Source organism: Camponotus vicinus, unplaced genomic scaffold (assembly GCF_025532165.1).
Source record: "Camponotus vicinus isolate PSW18456_S1 unplaced genomic scaffold, iyCamVici1.0 SCAF_6, whole genome shotgun sequence".
In the NCBI taxonomy this organism is placed as follows: domain Eukaryota; kingdom Metazoa; phylum Arthropoda; class Insecta; order Hymenoptera; family Formicidae; genus Camponotus; species Camponotus vicinus.
Window position 1 is genome coordinate 1,028,245 of NW_028141978.1, and position 16,373 is coordinate 1,044,617.

The window sequence follows — 16,373 nt, forward strand, 5'->3', positions numbered from 1 at the left end:
TTTCAGGACAAGGTGCAATGGCTGACGACCGAAATAACCACCGGGGCTTCGTCACACGGCAGTCACACGTGGTAAGTAACGTTCCGCCGCATTAATCGCCAATAGATAGAGTCGCCGATTAGCGGCCGCGTACTTTCCCGCTCGCTCTCCCTCGCTCTCGCGATCCTCGCAACGCGGAATTCGGTAATTTTAGAAGAGTCGCGAGAGGAGAGGAGCGTACCCAGGACGGGGAAAACGCGGTCTCGTCGTTCAATCGACCGCGTCTCTTCTGCGGAAAGCGCGAATTTTTGGATTCTTGTCGGGAATGTGTTCCAACGTCACTCATCTCGAGCTTGCAACGGTTCTCATTCTCGCGATATCTCGCGCGTGTGCGATAAGATTCGCGAGGTTCGGTCTTGGAGACGTTTTCGAAAACGCGTTTGAGAGAGGGAGACCCACCGATGATTTATCGCGAGCCCGTTGACGTAAGAGACGTCGTCGAGAGACATTCGAGGGACGAACCGGTTCGAAAATTGGATTCACCGAGAAGCGCGAATCCACTCGCGTGATCCGACATGCTCGCTTATTCCCCGCTCGAGGAAAATAAATCAACGGCGCGCCGAGAATCTCCCGAAAAGATTTTCGGTAAACCATCGGGCGCGGGAGAGCGAGTGCTCCGGGAGGCGGTGCGCGCGGAGGAAGTTTGCGTAAATAAGCAGCTTAAAAATAGTCCGCCGCCTGTTGTGCCGGAGAGCAAATAAAGCCTACTCTCGCGAATTTAAAGAGACTTCATAAGAGTAATGTTATACAAATTTCCTAATTTCCCTGTAAACCTTCCCACATTCATCGACATTAATTCTCGAGGGATTCTTTGAAGCGCGAAAAATTTTGCAAAGAGATCCTTATTTACTTGATTATTGGAAAGGATATTTATAGCAAAATTTATGTTTCGTCCGAGACTTTTGACATTCGACGTTTCATACGTAACGAGACTTTATAAGAGTAATGTTATATAAATTTCCCAATTTCCCTGTAAACCTTCCCACATTCATCGACATTAACTCTCGAGGGATTCTTTGAAGCGCGGAGAATTTTGCAAAGAGATCCTTATTTACTTGATTATTGGAATACTTGATTATTGGAAAGGATATTTATAGCAAAATTTATGTTTCGTCCGAGACTTTTGACATTCGACGTTTAAACGTAACGAAATTTTATAAGAGTAATGTTATATAAATTTCCCAATTTCCCTGTAAACCTTCCCACATTCATCGACATTAACTCTCGAGGGATTCTTTGAAGCGCGGAGAATTTTGCAAAGAGATCCTTATTTACTTGATTATTGAAAAGGATATTTATAGCAAGATTTATGTTTCGTCCGAGACTTTTGACATTCGACGTTTCATACGTAACGAAATTTTATAAGAGCAATGTTATACAAATTTCCCAATTTCCCTGTAAACCTTCTCACATTCATCGACATTAACTCTCGAGGGATCCTTTGAAGCGCGGAGAATTTTGCAAAGAGATCGCCTCGCTTTAATATTGATTGTAAACTTGATTATTGGAAAGGATATTTATAGCAAGATTTATGTTTCGTCCGAGACTTTTGACATTCGACGTTTCATACGTAACGAGACTTTATAAGAGAAATGTTATACAAATTTCCCTGTAAACCTTCCCACATTCATCGACATTAACTCTCGAAGAATCCTTTGAAGCGCGGAAAATTTTGCAAAAAATTCGCGTTGCTTTAATATTAATTGTAAACTTGATTATTGGAAAGGATGTTTATAACAAGATTTATGTTTCGTCCGAGACTTTTGACATTTGACGTTTCATACGTAACGAGACTTTATAAGAGCAATGTTATACAAATTTCCCAATTCCCTGTAAACCTTCCCACATTCATCGATATTAACTCTCGAGGGATCCTTTGAAGCGCGGAAAATTTTGCAAAAAATTCGCGTTGCTTTAATATTAATTGTAAACTTGATTATTGGAAAGGATGTTTATAACAAGATTTATGTTTCGTCCGAGACTTTTGACATTTGACGTTTCATACGTAACGAGACTTTATAAGAGCAATGTTATACAAATTTCCCAATTTCCCTGTAAACCTTCCCACATTCATCGATATTAACTCTCGAGGAATCCTTTGAAGCGCGGAGAATTTTGCAAAGTATTCGCGTCATTTTAATATAATTGCACACTTGATTATAAAACAAGGAGAAGGATATTTATAACAAAATTTATGTTTCGTCCGAGACTTTTGAAATTCGATGTTTCTTCTTCAGTACTGAGTTTAATTTCGTAGCCTACGTAGTAACGCGATTTGCATTTTATGGATAATCTCTTCGAAGCGCTTATTTAAGTTTGTGTCGCGTTGACCCATGGCATAATCACATACAACATACCATTACGCGCCATCTCTCTCTCTCTCTTTCTCTTTCACCACAATGCTTGCTCATCGATTACTCGTCCGATTAGTCCACCCACCGTGTGTGCCTGAATCTGCCTACGATGACGCAAATGCGGCCGAGGAGCGCCATGCGTGCGTGGTCTTATTGGATAAAAAAAAGCTGGGGTTTTGCCTTCCCCAAGAGGAGGGAGTATGTATTTCAAAGGGCGATCTCGATTAGCAAAATTGACGGGAATTAATCATCGTTTGTAGAATCGAACGGCGCATAAGGTTCGCGTCTATTAAATAAACTCGCGAGAATCGTGAGATATAGTACCTCGGCAAATATTATCCTACGTCTCTCCAGTACTTATCGGACTAGACTAATCGTCGTAATCGTGTCGTCGAGTGGAACGAGCGCGGTAAATTGCGAGCGCTCGGAAGTCACGATCTTTATTAATGGAAAAAGTGACATTCCCGTCGCGGACAAGAGCCACGCAACCGATCGCTCGTTTTCCGCTCTCCCGCGTCAATCCGGACAGCCTGCTCTCTTCTGACAATTAGCCGCGTTTCTCTCGCACGCTCTTCCTCCCATCCGTCTTTCTCCCGAGCACGAGTGCGTTACGTCTGTTTTATTTCGAAAATGTGGAAAAGCAACCGCGTGTGAAATGTCACACGCTCTGTCGCAACGTTTGCGCCGCGAAAGCGACCGCCCCTTCGATCGAGAAAAACGGAGCGAGAAACGCAAAGTCAAAGACTGCACTCGCGATTCCGTTTGTTTCTAGGTTCGCGTTTTAACGCGATCATTCACTCGATTTTTTAATTATTTATTTTTAATTTTAATTGATTTTAATTATTTATTTTTAATTTTAATTTATTTTAATTATTTATTTTTTATTTTATTTTATTTTAATTATTTATTTTTAATTTTAATTTACTTTAATTATTTATTTTTAATTTTAATTTATTTGATTATTTATTTTGAAATGTCTTCAAAATTTCTATATTAAAAATGAGTACGAGAAAATTTCTAATCGAAAACTTGTATTTTCTCTTTGCACGAGAATGCATTCCCGAGCGCATTCCTGCATAAGCAGACCTTGCGTCTCTACAAAATCGTATAGGAAAAGAAAGAGGAAGGAGCGATTAGAAAAGGTACGACGTTCTACAAGGGAGAGAGACGAAAGGCGGGAGCATCGTTGACGGAGACGTCATATCGAGATGTATCGAAACGTCAGGCTACAACGGATTGCGCGTGCCGCGACTATCGGCGATTGTTTTGCAGGAGGTGACGATAACGATGACGCGGGAGGAGGGGGACAAAATGCGCATTCGTGCTCTCGCGAATTCCCATGTCGGCCGACGCAATTGGTCGTCGTTGGTCGTGGTTGGCAGTATCGCCGTGACCATCGTGCCGGTTATGGCACCATCGCGCGCGTCATTCCTCTCCGCCCCCTGCGATTCTTTTTCCGTCTCGCCTCGGGGCCCGAACTGACGTTCCGATGAGCGATCGCGTCGCGAGCCGGATTTTCGGCCGTTGACATCCAGCTCGGCAATCGCGACCATCAATCGTCCATTAGTGCGTCATATTAAATAGGGAATCAATCCGCGAGTGTCGTCCTTTGTCGCCGAAACAATCTACGGTAAGTCAAGGTAGCGCACGGTGTCAAACCTGTCCGATTTATTTGTGAAAATCATCAGCAAAATGAACGTGTATCTGTCCTCGAGAATCTGTAATTTACTCGGATAAAATATCTAAATTTCCAGTTTAACGCTGTAAATGGATACAAAATTACATGGACAAGATCGCGCGATAAATGCTGAAAATATTGTACTACCTTTCTGTTATTTATTCCATGTAATTTTACCTACTTTTTACATGCTTTTTGCACGCGACAAAATAAATCTCTCTCGCGAGAGACGCGAGTTTTTCTTTTTTCTTCCACCCTTTTCCTTCGCCCCTCACGCTCTTCATTCATTCTGGGAGGACCTTGGCTACTCTTCCTTTATCGGCATACAATCCCCATTTTTTATTTTCTTTCGGCGACATATCGCGCGGCGAGGTCACATCATTGCGAGGAGAAGCATTGTGTTTTTTAAACGAGACGCATTTAAGGCTCGTGCTCGCCTCGATTCGAGGCACGTCCGCGTCGACGACGAAAAGGAAGCTAGCGGCGTGTCCAACATTTCTTTTTTTCATTTCAAGATCGCAGCAATTATTTATTCCATCTGGATCGACCGACAGTATATGTATCATTTATTTTATACACGTATATGTATAAAATAAATTAACTCAAATCATATTTCTGTCATGATGATATAACAGAAATAAATATTCTATGATTATTGTTGTTATGATGTATATGTCATAACATAAATAATAATCTACGATATTTGATAATTTATTTTGACATTTTGCAACATAAAATGCAATATCCTCCAAGCTACTGTTCACAATCATTTTAATTTAATATTATTACACGAAGAGTAATAAAATAAATTATTTGATGTAAAAAATACGTAATTGAATTTAAAAAAAGTATATAAAGGATCGATATGTATAAAGGATCCGTGTCGCGAATGACGGAGCGTCTTTATTATTGGATACATATTTTAAGAACATTTTGCCAAGGATATAATTAAATAAAAAACGTACAGAATGTCTGAATATTTTACAAATTTTCTACTGTGTCGTGTCTTCTCGGAGATCAATCCATTATTTAATAAGCTTTAAAAAATCAATTTGTTTGTTACATATTTGGATCTGGAAACCTTGCAACATGTGATCATTTGTCTCGCTGCAACACATGTTTGGATCCTTTTTCACGGTATTACTGCCTTCAATGTCCCGAGCGTTATTTTTCGAATCATCGATTTTTCGTTCTGCTTTAGCTGCCCTAGTGTCTGGAATTTGTTAGCATACTCCTTTCCTTTGAGATAAAAGCAATCCTCGAGAAGAAAGAGGTCTATAGAAGAAGACACTACCCTTCGTCAAATATCTTTTGCGATATATTGTGCGGAAATTTTCGTCGCGCGAGTTCTTTCATACAAGAATTAATTCGTTAGAAAGTCGTTTATATTAAAAAAAAAATTGTCACGATCACATCATTTTGCATTTTTTGAGATGCATATCGATTCGACACCGAATTTCTGCACACCTGTCAACACAAAGCAACGACAGAAGCCGTATACACAAGCCAAAATGGCGGCCTCTTGCAACGGCGTCTAGGTAATTTATTTTTCCGTCCTCTCTGTCTATAAACTTTCGTTATTGCTTTTACGCGATAGATTCACTCCCAGGTTACGCGCACCAGGAAGCGCACTCTCTGCAGCAAGAGTAAATAATCGTTTAAACGAGATTTCCCGGTCCTCCTCTCCGATAGGATCCGACTTTATTCGCAGCTTTAGCATTTTCAATGCCCCTGAAAAAGTTGGGAACCGACTATCGGTCGTCGATCGGAGTCGCTTCTTACGTAAGACTCGTCGGTAGAGTGAAATTATATAAGCTACTCGTAGACGGGAGAGGCGAGAGGGAGGTGGACGTGCTGAACCGCATTACCGCTGATACGAGAGAAACGCTCGCAAAACTGTTGGCGTAAAACGCGACGGCAGTTGTCGTGATATGAAAAGGAAGGAGGCTCATTTTGTCGCGCATATGTTAATACGTTCCGTTTATCCTTCCTCTTCTTCTTCTTTAAAGTATCTCTTGGATTTTACTTCATTTAACGTCTCATGTGTCTATTATTATTCCTTAAAATTATTGCAATTATTCCAAGTACATCGTCTCTGCATTTCTTTTATATATCTTGTCAAAAATATATTTCTTCCCTTGGCAGAATTTTCAAAATTGCATTGTTTTGCAAAAAAAAATAGACTTTTTTAACGTGCATTTATTGTTTTTTTTTTTTTTATTCTCGTATAAATGATTTTTCGGATTTTTAAAAACTTTAGCAATTTTGCTACAATTAAATCTAATATTTTTATAACGATATACATAGAAAAATTTTTTACTTGTATAGGAACATTCTGTCATAATCATCTATAATCAGTCGGAAGAAATCTTATCTTGAAGCATAATAAATTATCGCAAAGGCCAATTTGCAAAAAGATTACTTTTTTTTTCAACGAAGATGTCTATCAGCTTTATCGCGCGAATCTTTCCGCAATTTTTAACATTACGCATTTTTATTGGTAGGTTTTTTAAATTACAAAAAATAAATTACACGCGCGCTTTGTCAGTCATTCGATTTAAATGTAACTGCGGAGGGAGGGATCGTCGACGGTATTTCGCTCAAGTGGCGAACATTAACCGGAACTCGACGCTATCGACGTCGGAACTGCGCACCGCGTGTTCGTCGGCGACAAAAGGCGGAAACGCGGCGCGGTCAACGGAGAGGATAACGGACGTTAAATCGAAGATCGGAACACTTTGCACGAGCGTTGGCGTGAACCGGTTTCGCGATCGGTTAACGGCTGATTAAAACTTTAGACGAGATCGACGAGATCGAAGAAAGGATTATCTCCAAAGAATACAATGTCTCCTCCTTTTCCCCTCCCCTCCCCCTCATTATTTTATGCGTTTACGTAAAGTTTCATAAATACCTGAAATTGGAAAAGTATCTATTAATTATTATTTAATTAATAGATACTTTTCCAATTTCAGGTATTTAAACACTCTATTAATTATATAATTAATTATTATTGAAATATATTTAGGATTCATAATAATATTAATTATTTTCATTTAACAGATATTGTAATAAAATGATTAACGTTTAAAATTAATTCAATTAATGAATAATTACTATATTAATATATTACTATAATTGCTATATTAATTGAATTAATAATTAATTAATATATTAATTTTTAATATATTAATTTTGTTAATTAATATTAGTTTACATCTATTTATATAATGTTGATCGAATGTCAAGTTTGCTTGTCGGAATTGTATTTCTAATTTTACCCATAATTATAATAAGAGGTAAACGATGATTATATATTCATCAAGGAGAATCGCTTGTAAATTGACAGTTCTATCGCAGCGGCTAATTGAAGTGACGGTTAAAACGACATTCGCTGGTACAATGTCCATGAATAGCTAAATATTTGACGAGAGATTCTCAAGAGAGTATAGGATCGGAAATAACGTCCCGTCAACCGCAGACGGGCGCTAAACGTTAAATCGTTATAAAAACATCCGCGACAAAGATAAAGCCCTTATAATCCCGTAAACGTCGATTCGAGGGAATGGATTCATTAACGTCCTGGCGACCTTGCGTAGTTCTCTCTCTCTCTCTTCCCCTCTCTTTGTCTCTGTCCTCCTCGTCGCTCTTCCTGTCGAGGACCGAGATATCGCGTGTCGTTTTATTACAATACAGTGACACGCGCGTGTCCGAAGACGTCGTCGCGCGAATGTATAATTATCGAACGGAGCTGCCGCACGGTTTGGTGACCCACTTATCATTGACAACGCCTATTCTCTTTTGACCTACATCGTCAGAGCTCGCTCGTCCGCACGATCCCGTTTCCCCACGCACAGGAGCACATCCGATCTATCGGCCGATTTCGCCCACGCGCGGAATACATACCGGAAAATTCCGCGAAATAAGATCCCGAGGAGAGAGAGAGAGAGAGAGAGAGCACCTTGCTCGGAAAATCCAGATGTAATCGACCCCCTCTGCGTCCTACTCCCTAGATATTCGATTAAACTCGCGTTTTATCGAAAGTTTAAATTAGATAACGCGGAAAACCGCGAGATCGCCGCGTCTGGAGATCTGCGGTCCGGCTCCTGGTTTCACCTTATCCGCTCTCCTTCCGCAGACTTCGCATGGACGTTACACATATTTTATTCCCCCCGGTTTATTATATCGCTCGACGAATCGAGAAGAAATGGTCAGGGACATTTTCGTCCCGAAAAATTCTTTGGCTTAAATCCGGTTCCTTCCTCGATTTTTGCGCGACGAATATTCCCTCCGCGAGCGAGCGCACGCAAATTCCGCTCGCGATCTTAGGTTGCGCATTACGGCAAATTCGAGCCGCGTGTTCCCTGGCGGCTCGCCAAATTTTACTCAATTCGCTCCGCGAGAGAGAACGTCTCAGACGTCTCTCCAGCTACGCCGCCTCCGCCTCCGCCTCGGAATCGGCGCTTGGAATAATTCTTGGCGAGCATCCACGAGTCTGTCTGCCGCACCGCGTTGCACCGACTCTCTCTAGTATTAGCCAGCCTACCCAGACGGTACAAATCTAAAGAAAGAGAGGGAACTTGTGATCGACGTTCTGCAAATACTCCGAGTCCGCGAGCGTAAATTCGGGATTCTATTTCGGCAATTCGAACCTATTCCGGCCTTCGATATTTCACGATTATGTTATGTTCGACGCGAAAAGCTATTAACATACGCGTACATTGGACCCTCGCGAGACGCGTGTGTATTTTCGTGATTTGTTCAAGTGTGCTTATCATCGACTGATTGAATAATCGAGGACTAGATAATTATTAAATCTCATCTGCCGATTGGAAAAAGCGTAAACAGCAAACAAAATACATCTGCGTTTTGGAAGGGAAAAAAACAATCTCTCTCTCTCGTCACAAAATACGTGGACCAACGTGTGTGTTGGCTGATCGATCCTTTCAATTTCAAGACACTTAACCTTTCGAGAATCATCATCCGCATATCGGAAGTCTGCGTGAAAGAAAATTAAAAGAAACCTAAAAGAATTAACCTTTTTCTAAAGTTTCCAGATAAAAATAATTCTCCTCTTAGGAGATCATATCGAGTTAATGGAATCAATTGATTGGGATTCGTGTCGATTATCGTAGGTCGGGCACTCGTCCCCCCCGCCGCCTGCCCCCGCGTCGGTCCCTGGTCCAGGTGGTCCGGTATCCCCTCGATCCGTTCAGAAGGAGAATTCTCCGCCCCGTGGTCCACGAACCCTCCTGCTCAGGCGCAGCGAAAATGGATACGGATTCACGCTCCGGCACTTCATCGTCTACCCGCCCGAGTCCTGCTGCGTGAGTATCTCATCTCGGCGAGGCCGAGAAAAAACCCTGGGGAAATGCAATAATTTGACATCTCTGACGTGGGACCATCGCCAGATGCTGCCGGGACACGAGCGGACCAAGATCGACGAGCCCATGGACACGATCTTCGTGAAGCAAGTGCGGCCGAATTCGCCGGCAGCCGAGGCGGGGTTGCGCACCGGTGATCGCGTCGTCTCCGTCGACGGGACGCCTACCCGGGGCGAGCAGTACGCCAGCGTGGTGCAACGCATTCAGCAAGCGGGACCGTGGTTGCGTCTTCTCGTGGTCTCCAAGGAGGACGACATTCTGCAAAAGGTAAGACTTTCCGATCTCTCTTACAATCGGCTTGTGGAAATTGTATTTTCGTCAACATTATCGATTTTACTGATTTCATTTCATTTTTAATGCGATTTAATAACGTGACCGAGCAGAAGGCTACTGATACATGTAATCTTTAAATAGTTAGAGCAACGATTCCTGGTTTCCATCTGCGGTGTCATTTTTTCTTGTATAACTTGTAATAAAAATAATAATTCATCTCAGCTCGAACTCTTTCTAGTATTTCGGCGAGACGGCGCATAATCCCGAGACGAATCAACGACCACGGCTGCGTTCTCCGGAGAGGCTATCGCAGAAGCAACGCAGATCAATCAGCAGCATGATCCCAGGTTCATCGCCGGGAACGCGGCAGTCCTGGGTCTGTTCTTTACCGTCGTCCGAGAGTCCGAGTCATCTCGAGGAGGCAGTGTGCAGGAACCAGCGGGCTGCTTACGCGGACGGCAGGATGCCGCCAACAATATCTCAGATTCAACCGATCGCAGAATCTCAGATGACGAAGGTGTTGCAGCAACAACGGAGGGGTATGCCGGATGTAATGTACGATTCTTCGGAGGATTCCAGAATTCCGGGAAGGAAGCTGCAATTGCTACACGAGGATAACTCGCAGTCGAGCGGTCGCTCGTCTCAGGATTCAAAGTACGATCTGTACGACAGAACACGGTCCGAGTCAGTGTACTCGCGGCCGAGCAACGAGCAGCTCTACGACAGGATCAACGATCCAATTTACGAGCGTGTACGCGTCAGCGAGCATTATCCGCAGCATCATTACTATCAACAGCCGTCTCTACCACGTTATCCGATGTCGCAGGCGGAGCCGCAGGTGCCAATCTACCGACCAGTCAAGCGAATGGTGGCGCGACGCGCCAGCGAGGGCAGCGGGACCACTAATGATTCTGAAACGGCGAGCTACGGCAGCATCGACGCCTTGAGATCGAGCGAATCTAGTAGATTGAGCATCGAATCGAGACGGGACTCCTCGCCTGTTGCCAGCAAAGACAGCAGCACGTCACCCTACGATTCTAATTCGACTCTGACCGGGAACGAGTGCTCCGACGATTCCGTCATTATGAATAGACTACGTAAGAGCTTCGAGCAGAAGGCGGAATTTCTGCGGCGACCGAGTCATCCGATCGGCTGGTCTTCCGAGCCGCTGCCATCGCTGCAAAACTTCAACCAAGCCGCGGTGATTCAGAGAGAATTTTACGCGAGGCCGCAGAAACTGCAAAGACCGATCTGGCCACCCGGCCAGAACGAACAGAGACAGCAGTCCCCCACGAGAAGAGCCTCTATGGAGAGAAACGTTGCTGCCAAGTCCATTGTGAATCTAATGAATAAGCCGTCAAATCAGAGCGTGCAGAGAATAAAGGATGTAGACTCCAACTCCGAGTATTCCAAGTCGCGAAACGATCAACAGATCGGGGACAATCAATCCGTCGTTGAAGATCATTCTTATTCGCCTCTCTACGATAACGAGCTCACTATGAAGGAACAGCAATACCGAGGCACGGGCAAGGGTAATTTTGTCAGCATCCTATCTAGAATACACGAGAACGTTAGTACGAATCAGCAACAGACATCTCAAGAAGCGAGAAACGGTTCTTCTTCGCTACCATCTTCACCGGGGCCGGACAAGAAGCCCGGCAACGACACCAAGTTTCCGATACCGCCACAAGGTCTACAGATCGTATCGAGACGCGCCAAGCAATTCGAGTCCGGTCGTTTGTTGAGCGACGAGGACGAGCCTGCTGGCGATCGGACGAATCTTTACAAGAGCGAGTTGTCTCGATTATCCAACAAGAGAAGTGTACCGAATGTGGCTGTGCGGAAACGTGAATTTGAGTCCAAAGCTGAGAGTCAGGAAACAAGAAGAATACCGGCCAGAGAAACCAAGTCTCTCGATACTGGTAAGCGTCGATTAAGTATGATATAAATAATTATTCTCTTGTTTTTCTGTTAAAGTGGCGCACAAGATTTGTCATAATTGCTAAATAAAATTGAATTTACAGCGCAAAATCGAAATGTAAAATTGTCACCATTGATATATTCTTTGTTTACTTGAAAAACAATTTTATCTAGCTTTTTTTTTAAACAAATTCTTCAACTTGATTTCATATCAAACGGAAAAGCAAATTTTTTGCGCCAATCCAATATCACGTTGCAAATTATGATGGATCGATGCTGCGATGGTAATCGGATTGTGAATATATCTCGCGCGATTAATTATAAATCAATCAAATCACGTATTCTTAAATCAATGCTCAGTAAACAAGTGTCGTCGTTTAGGTCCAGTATTGACAGGCAACAGAATAATTCCTATAGGCAGCAAACATATCCATTGCGAGCCACCGGCCGACTATAGAGAGAGTAAAGGTAGATAGAATTAAGAGACTGTGTCGAGTTGTCTGTGCATTGTCGTCTTGTGCCGCTATTGTGTTGTCGATGATTCGTTATGCATTCTATGTGAGCGCAATGTCGCGACATAGCGTTTATAACTCGTCATACGCACTATATACACACACTAATATAATATACTATATTATATATAGTATAATAATTTTTACACGCAGACACGCATACACATATATGATAAATGATAAAATAATATTAATGTACGTTTCTTCCCATTTTCTCGCTGTTCGCGACCCAACTAAAACGTAGAAGCATAGATTTTTTTATCTTTAGTAAGTAAGAGAATTAGATGAATAATTTTGAAATTAATCTTGGAGTGGATATTCACTTTAAATCAATCACGTCTACAAGGGACGCGCGATTTGCTCGGCTTGCTTCCAAGCGAGAGTAACCGGATAAAGCTATGGTATACCGGAATTTGTCGACAGCACAAAGGGGATATTAACTGCCCTCATGCACCCGTTGTTTTTGTTCGTGAGCTTCTTACGACATGTCGCGGTAATTCAAAATAGCAACGACACATCTGCCGACGCTTTTTGTGTAACGACAACAACAGCATATACATGCTACATGTATATATTCTATTTTCGCTAATTATTTTAACAAGGCCGGATTAGTCGGTTCGTCAAATATAATAAATATAATAATATCCCGGCGAGAGAGAACTGTAATAATGTTGGTCGCGTGATCATCCAGACATGCCTTCCATGGAGGCAGAATCAGTGCGATTGAGGGCACGCAGCAACAGCGCGGAGTCTTGGGAAGCTACGAACGGTCCGGCACGAGGCAGCTGCGCCAGGCACACGTGGCAGACCGCCGATGAGGAAGGTAGCATCGAGGACGACGCCTATCGCAAGCAAGATAGTTATTTGCAGCCAGCCAAATTGCTGCAAGTCGGTTAGTTTGCTTTCTCCTCTACTGTTTGTATTTACAAATATTCACACACACACACATACACATACACATACACACATATTTACGTCGCATAAAGGTCGAGCATAAAGCGTTAATAATTGTCCCATTGATTTCTCTTTCAGCGCCGGTCAATGGTTCTTCGCCCAACGGCTCGACCAATAACGCCGTAGTGCTTAGGCGACAGAAGAATGCACAGATCAGTGAGTTTCAACGCGATGAAGATATTTTTAACATTACGTACACACAATTATTGCGACGCACGCGTCTCTAGTACGATGAAATTATAAGGGCATTTCTATAACAGAATCTTCTTTCGATATTTCTTTCTACGTGGGTTTTAATGCGCTTTATTACTAACTATAATGATATTGTACACAGCTAGTGTTATCTTTTTTTTTAAATTAATTTACAACTCCAATTTGAAAAGATAATCTTGATCCTAAAAGTATATAATATATTGTATATATAAATTTTTAAAATTAAAATATATAAAAACTTTCTTGCAAACAACTTTCTTCTAAAATATATAATAAAACTTGTATACACTGGTAGAATTTAACGAAGCAAAACAGGAGAGGAAAAAAGAAAATTAATTTTTTTCATTTATGATGTTTGTAACTAGCTGACGATAATTGAATTATGATCGGTGATAACAAATAAATTGTTCGACAGCTGACGAGGACCGTGCCACCAGACGAGTCTCGTATCTGAAGGCGACATGGGGCGAACGAATGCACGTTGACAGCGATCTGGAGCTCAGCGACTCGGAACCTGTTCACATTCACAGAAGGTACGTAATCCCTCGATACGTGCATCTCGAGTCTGACATGTTCGAGGTGTGACGTTAGAGCGTGCGGATGTCAAAGTCACCGATATTTATTTATCTCTTCTCGGGACGCATCAGCAAGATATTATCACGATGACACGTTTATTTCTCTTCGCATTTTATCTCTCGTTCGCTCGTGAAAATAACGAGCAGTCGCGGCAATTTCGTCGTTGAAGGTGTTTACACGCTGTAAGTATAACCACGAAACTGCACCCGTATTCGTGTACATGTTTCCAGCGCGCATAGACGATGGCGGCCGCCGTTATTTCCGAGCGACATTACGCCTCTGCGACGCATCTTTGAGGATATGACGCAGGCCGCGTCCTTACATCGAAACTCTCATCATCGGTGAGGGCGAAAGAGTTCCTTTTTGAGAAGCACGGGAAAGAATGCATTGTCTATACTTTCCGCGTCTCTTCCTCCAAGCTAATGTATATTCGCTCTTCGTTTCTGTATTTACGTTTGTGCTACTTATCTGCCTATAAACGACGACGTATAATCGCGATTGGAATGGTGATTAAGAAGCATGAGAGTTGTTACGCATTTTGTGTATCGCCTCTCGACGGTACGAAATTTTCAATTTAAAAATAAAACACGATTGCGCACTGTTTTCTATATAAATAAAAATCAAGAAATACAAAAACAATATTAAAAAGATTACGCGATGCAAAATAAAACAAAACTTGCAATAGAATATTTGCGTTTACAGCTAATATAATTATAAATATAAATATTAAGTGAAACGAGTTATTTGAGAGAAATATAAATATTCCCGACTATTCTCTAGCAAATTAAAAATAATAAAAATATTAAAAAATAAATGTTACTTGCAAAAGGATAAATTCAAACTAGATGTGCAATTAAATAAACAAAAAAGTTTAAACAGTTATATTAAATATATTTTAACAAAGAATTAAGAAAAATATATGGCGAAAAATATAGCGAGATAGGAGAATTGATAATTGTTTCCCCAATGATGATGCAAATCGAATATATCACAACTTTGTCAATCCCTACTGCGTTAGCTGCTCGAATGATATTAGATAAGGACATCCTTCTTTGTTTATTATTCCTATAGCGATAAGAGATGTACATCCGTGATGCCGAGGACACATAGAATGTAACACATCCCTGTTTGTGATTCCGATATTAAAACTAGTTACTGTGATCGTCTATGTTGTGCTACTCTAGACTCTTTCTGACGCTATAAATAGATATGTGTTAGTATATCTTAGTATCCTTTCGGGTATTTATTGGCTGATTGTTACTAACGGAATGAGACTAATACCAGCCGACGATCGATGTGACCGCTATTTTCAGTGTCATTCTTGATTTAGGAGGGGGCCGAGAATATAGAAATGTAGTTGTAAATAATATACGGTACAGTTTTTCGCTTACAGTTTTTCGTTATTCCTGAAATCATAGATGATATCGCTATTGTTCTGTATACAAGATTTATATATACAGGATGGAGTTTGAATGGAGTTATCATCTTATTACATCAATGTTATTTTCTGTAGAGGAAAATGAATTATTAAAATTGAATAGTTAATTTTAAGGGAATATAAAATGTATTAAATAATATATTTTTAAGTGAAGGCAGATTAATTAATTTATTTATTTACATATTATTTATTTTTTCTCAAATTTTGCAAATTTTTTCTGATATCAATAAATCAAGGTGATAATTTCAATTATTCTATTCTGTGTAGTTATATGTATGTAAAGTTTGCAAACAACACAGATTTGAACACAGTTCTATTTTTTTCCAGCAACAGTATCGTTGTACCACTTAATACATCAAACAGCTACGACGCAAAGGACGCCGAACAGGTGGAACGGGAGGGAACCCTTCACGTGAAATTTACAGTACTCGATGGCAAGGTCAGAACATGAATCAAATAATAAAGTTAAATGCACCTGGAGTTCGTCTTTCAATTTTTTTAACGTTTATCATAATTTCAGCGATCTACCGATCGTTCCTGGAAGCAGGTCTGGGGTGTCCTCCGTGGTCCTATAATATATTTTTACAAGGATCGTCATAGTCAGGTGAGAAGAGCACTTAAAGATTATTGTGTGTCACTTGCGATCAGTGACAATGTGATAATGTGATGTGAAAGACGAATATTTTATCTACATGATATATTAATCTTTGTTACAGAGTCCTTCGTTGAGCACCGAAAACGAGGGAAGTGCGGGACAAAGCGTCGACGTTAGATGTTCCGTCGTCGATGTTGCCGAGGACTACACGAAGCGGAAACATGTGTTGCGAGTGGCAAATCCTACAGCGGAGGTGCTTTTGCAAACCGAGGACGCAGCATCCATGGCGCTCTGGTTAAGGTCGCTTCATTCTCACGCCGCCGCGGAAAGATCATCGGTGAGTGTTAATTGTGGGATAATTTTTTATCGGAAAAGTGCTATTGTCTTCGTCACTCTTCTTTCACAAATTTTGTAATAGTTTTCTACGTGTATTTCTCATG

The 16,373-nt window shown here is 41.4% G+C and overlaps 1 protein-coding gene across 6 annotated transcripts in view; it reads left to right on the plus strand.

Annotated features, from left to right (window-relative positions):
- Positions 1–16,373, plus strand: part of Rhogap19d (Rho GTPase activating protein at 19D) — a 32,784-nt gene that overhangs the window by 6,173 nt on the left and 10,238 nt on the right. For 3 of the 6 annotated variants that reach the window (XM_083102146.1, XM_083102150.1, XM_083102151.1), the window contains exons 2-13: positions 7–71; positions 9,204–9,395; positions 9,480–9,719; positions 9,964–11,647; positions 12,027–12,113; positions 12,849–13,049; positions 13,190–13,267; positions 13,740–13,857; positions 14,131–14,241; positions 15,666–15,777; positions 15,859–15,942; positions 16,055–16,270. In XM_083102146.1, the coding sequence (XP_082958272.1) occupies positions 18–71; positions 9,204–9,395; positions 9,480–9,719; positions 9,964–11,647; positions 12,027–12,113; positions 12,849–13,049; positions 13,190–13,267; positions 13,740–13,857; positions 14,131–14,241; positions 15,666–15,777; positions 15,859–15,942; positions 16,055–16,270 (3,177 nt within the window). In that variant the 5' untranslated portion in view covers positions 7–17. Of the gene's footprint in view, positions 1–6; positions 72–3,783; positions 4,024–9,203; positions 9,396–9,479; positions 9,720–9,963; positions 11,648–12,026; positions 12,114–12,848; positions 13,050–13,189; positions 13,268–13,739; positions 13,858–14,130; positions 14,242–15,665; positions 15,778–15,858; positions 15,943–16,054; positions 16,271–16,373 lie in introns of those variants that run through there. The other 3 variants (XM_083102149.1, XM_083102148.1, XM_083102147.1) reach the window with 3 other exon arrangements.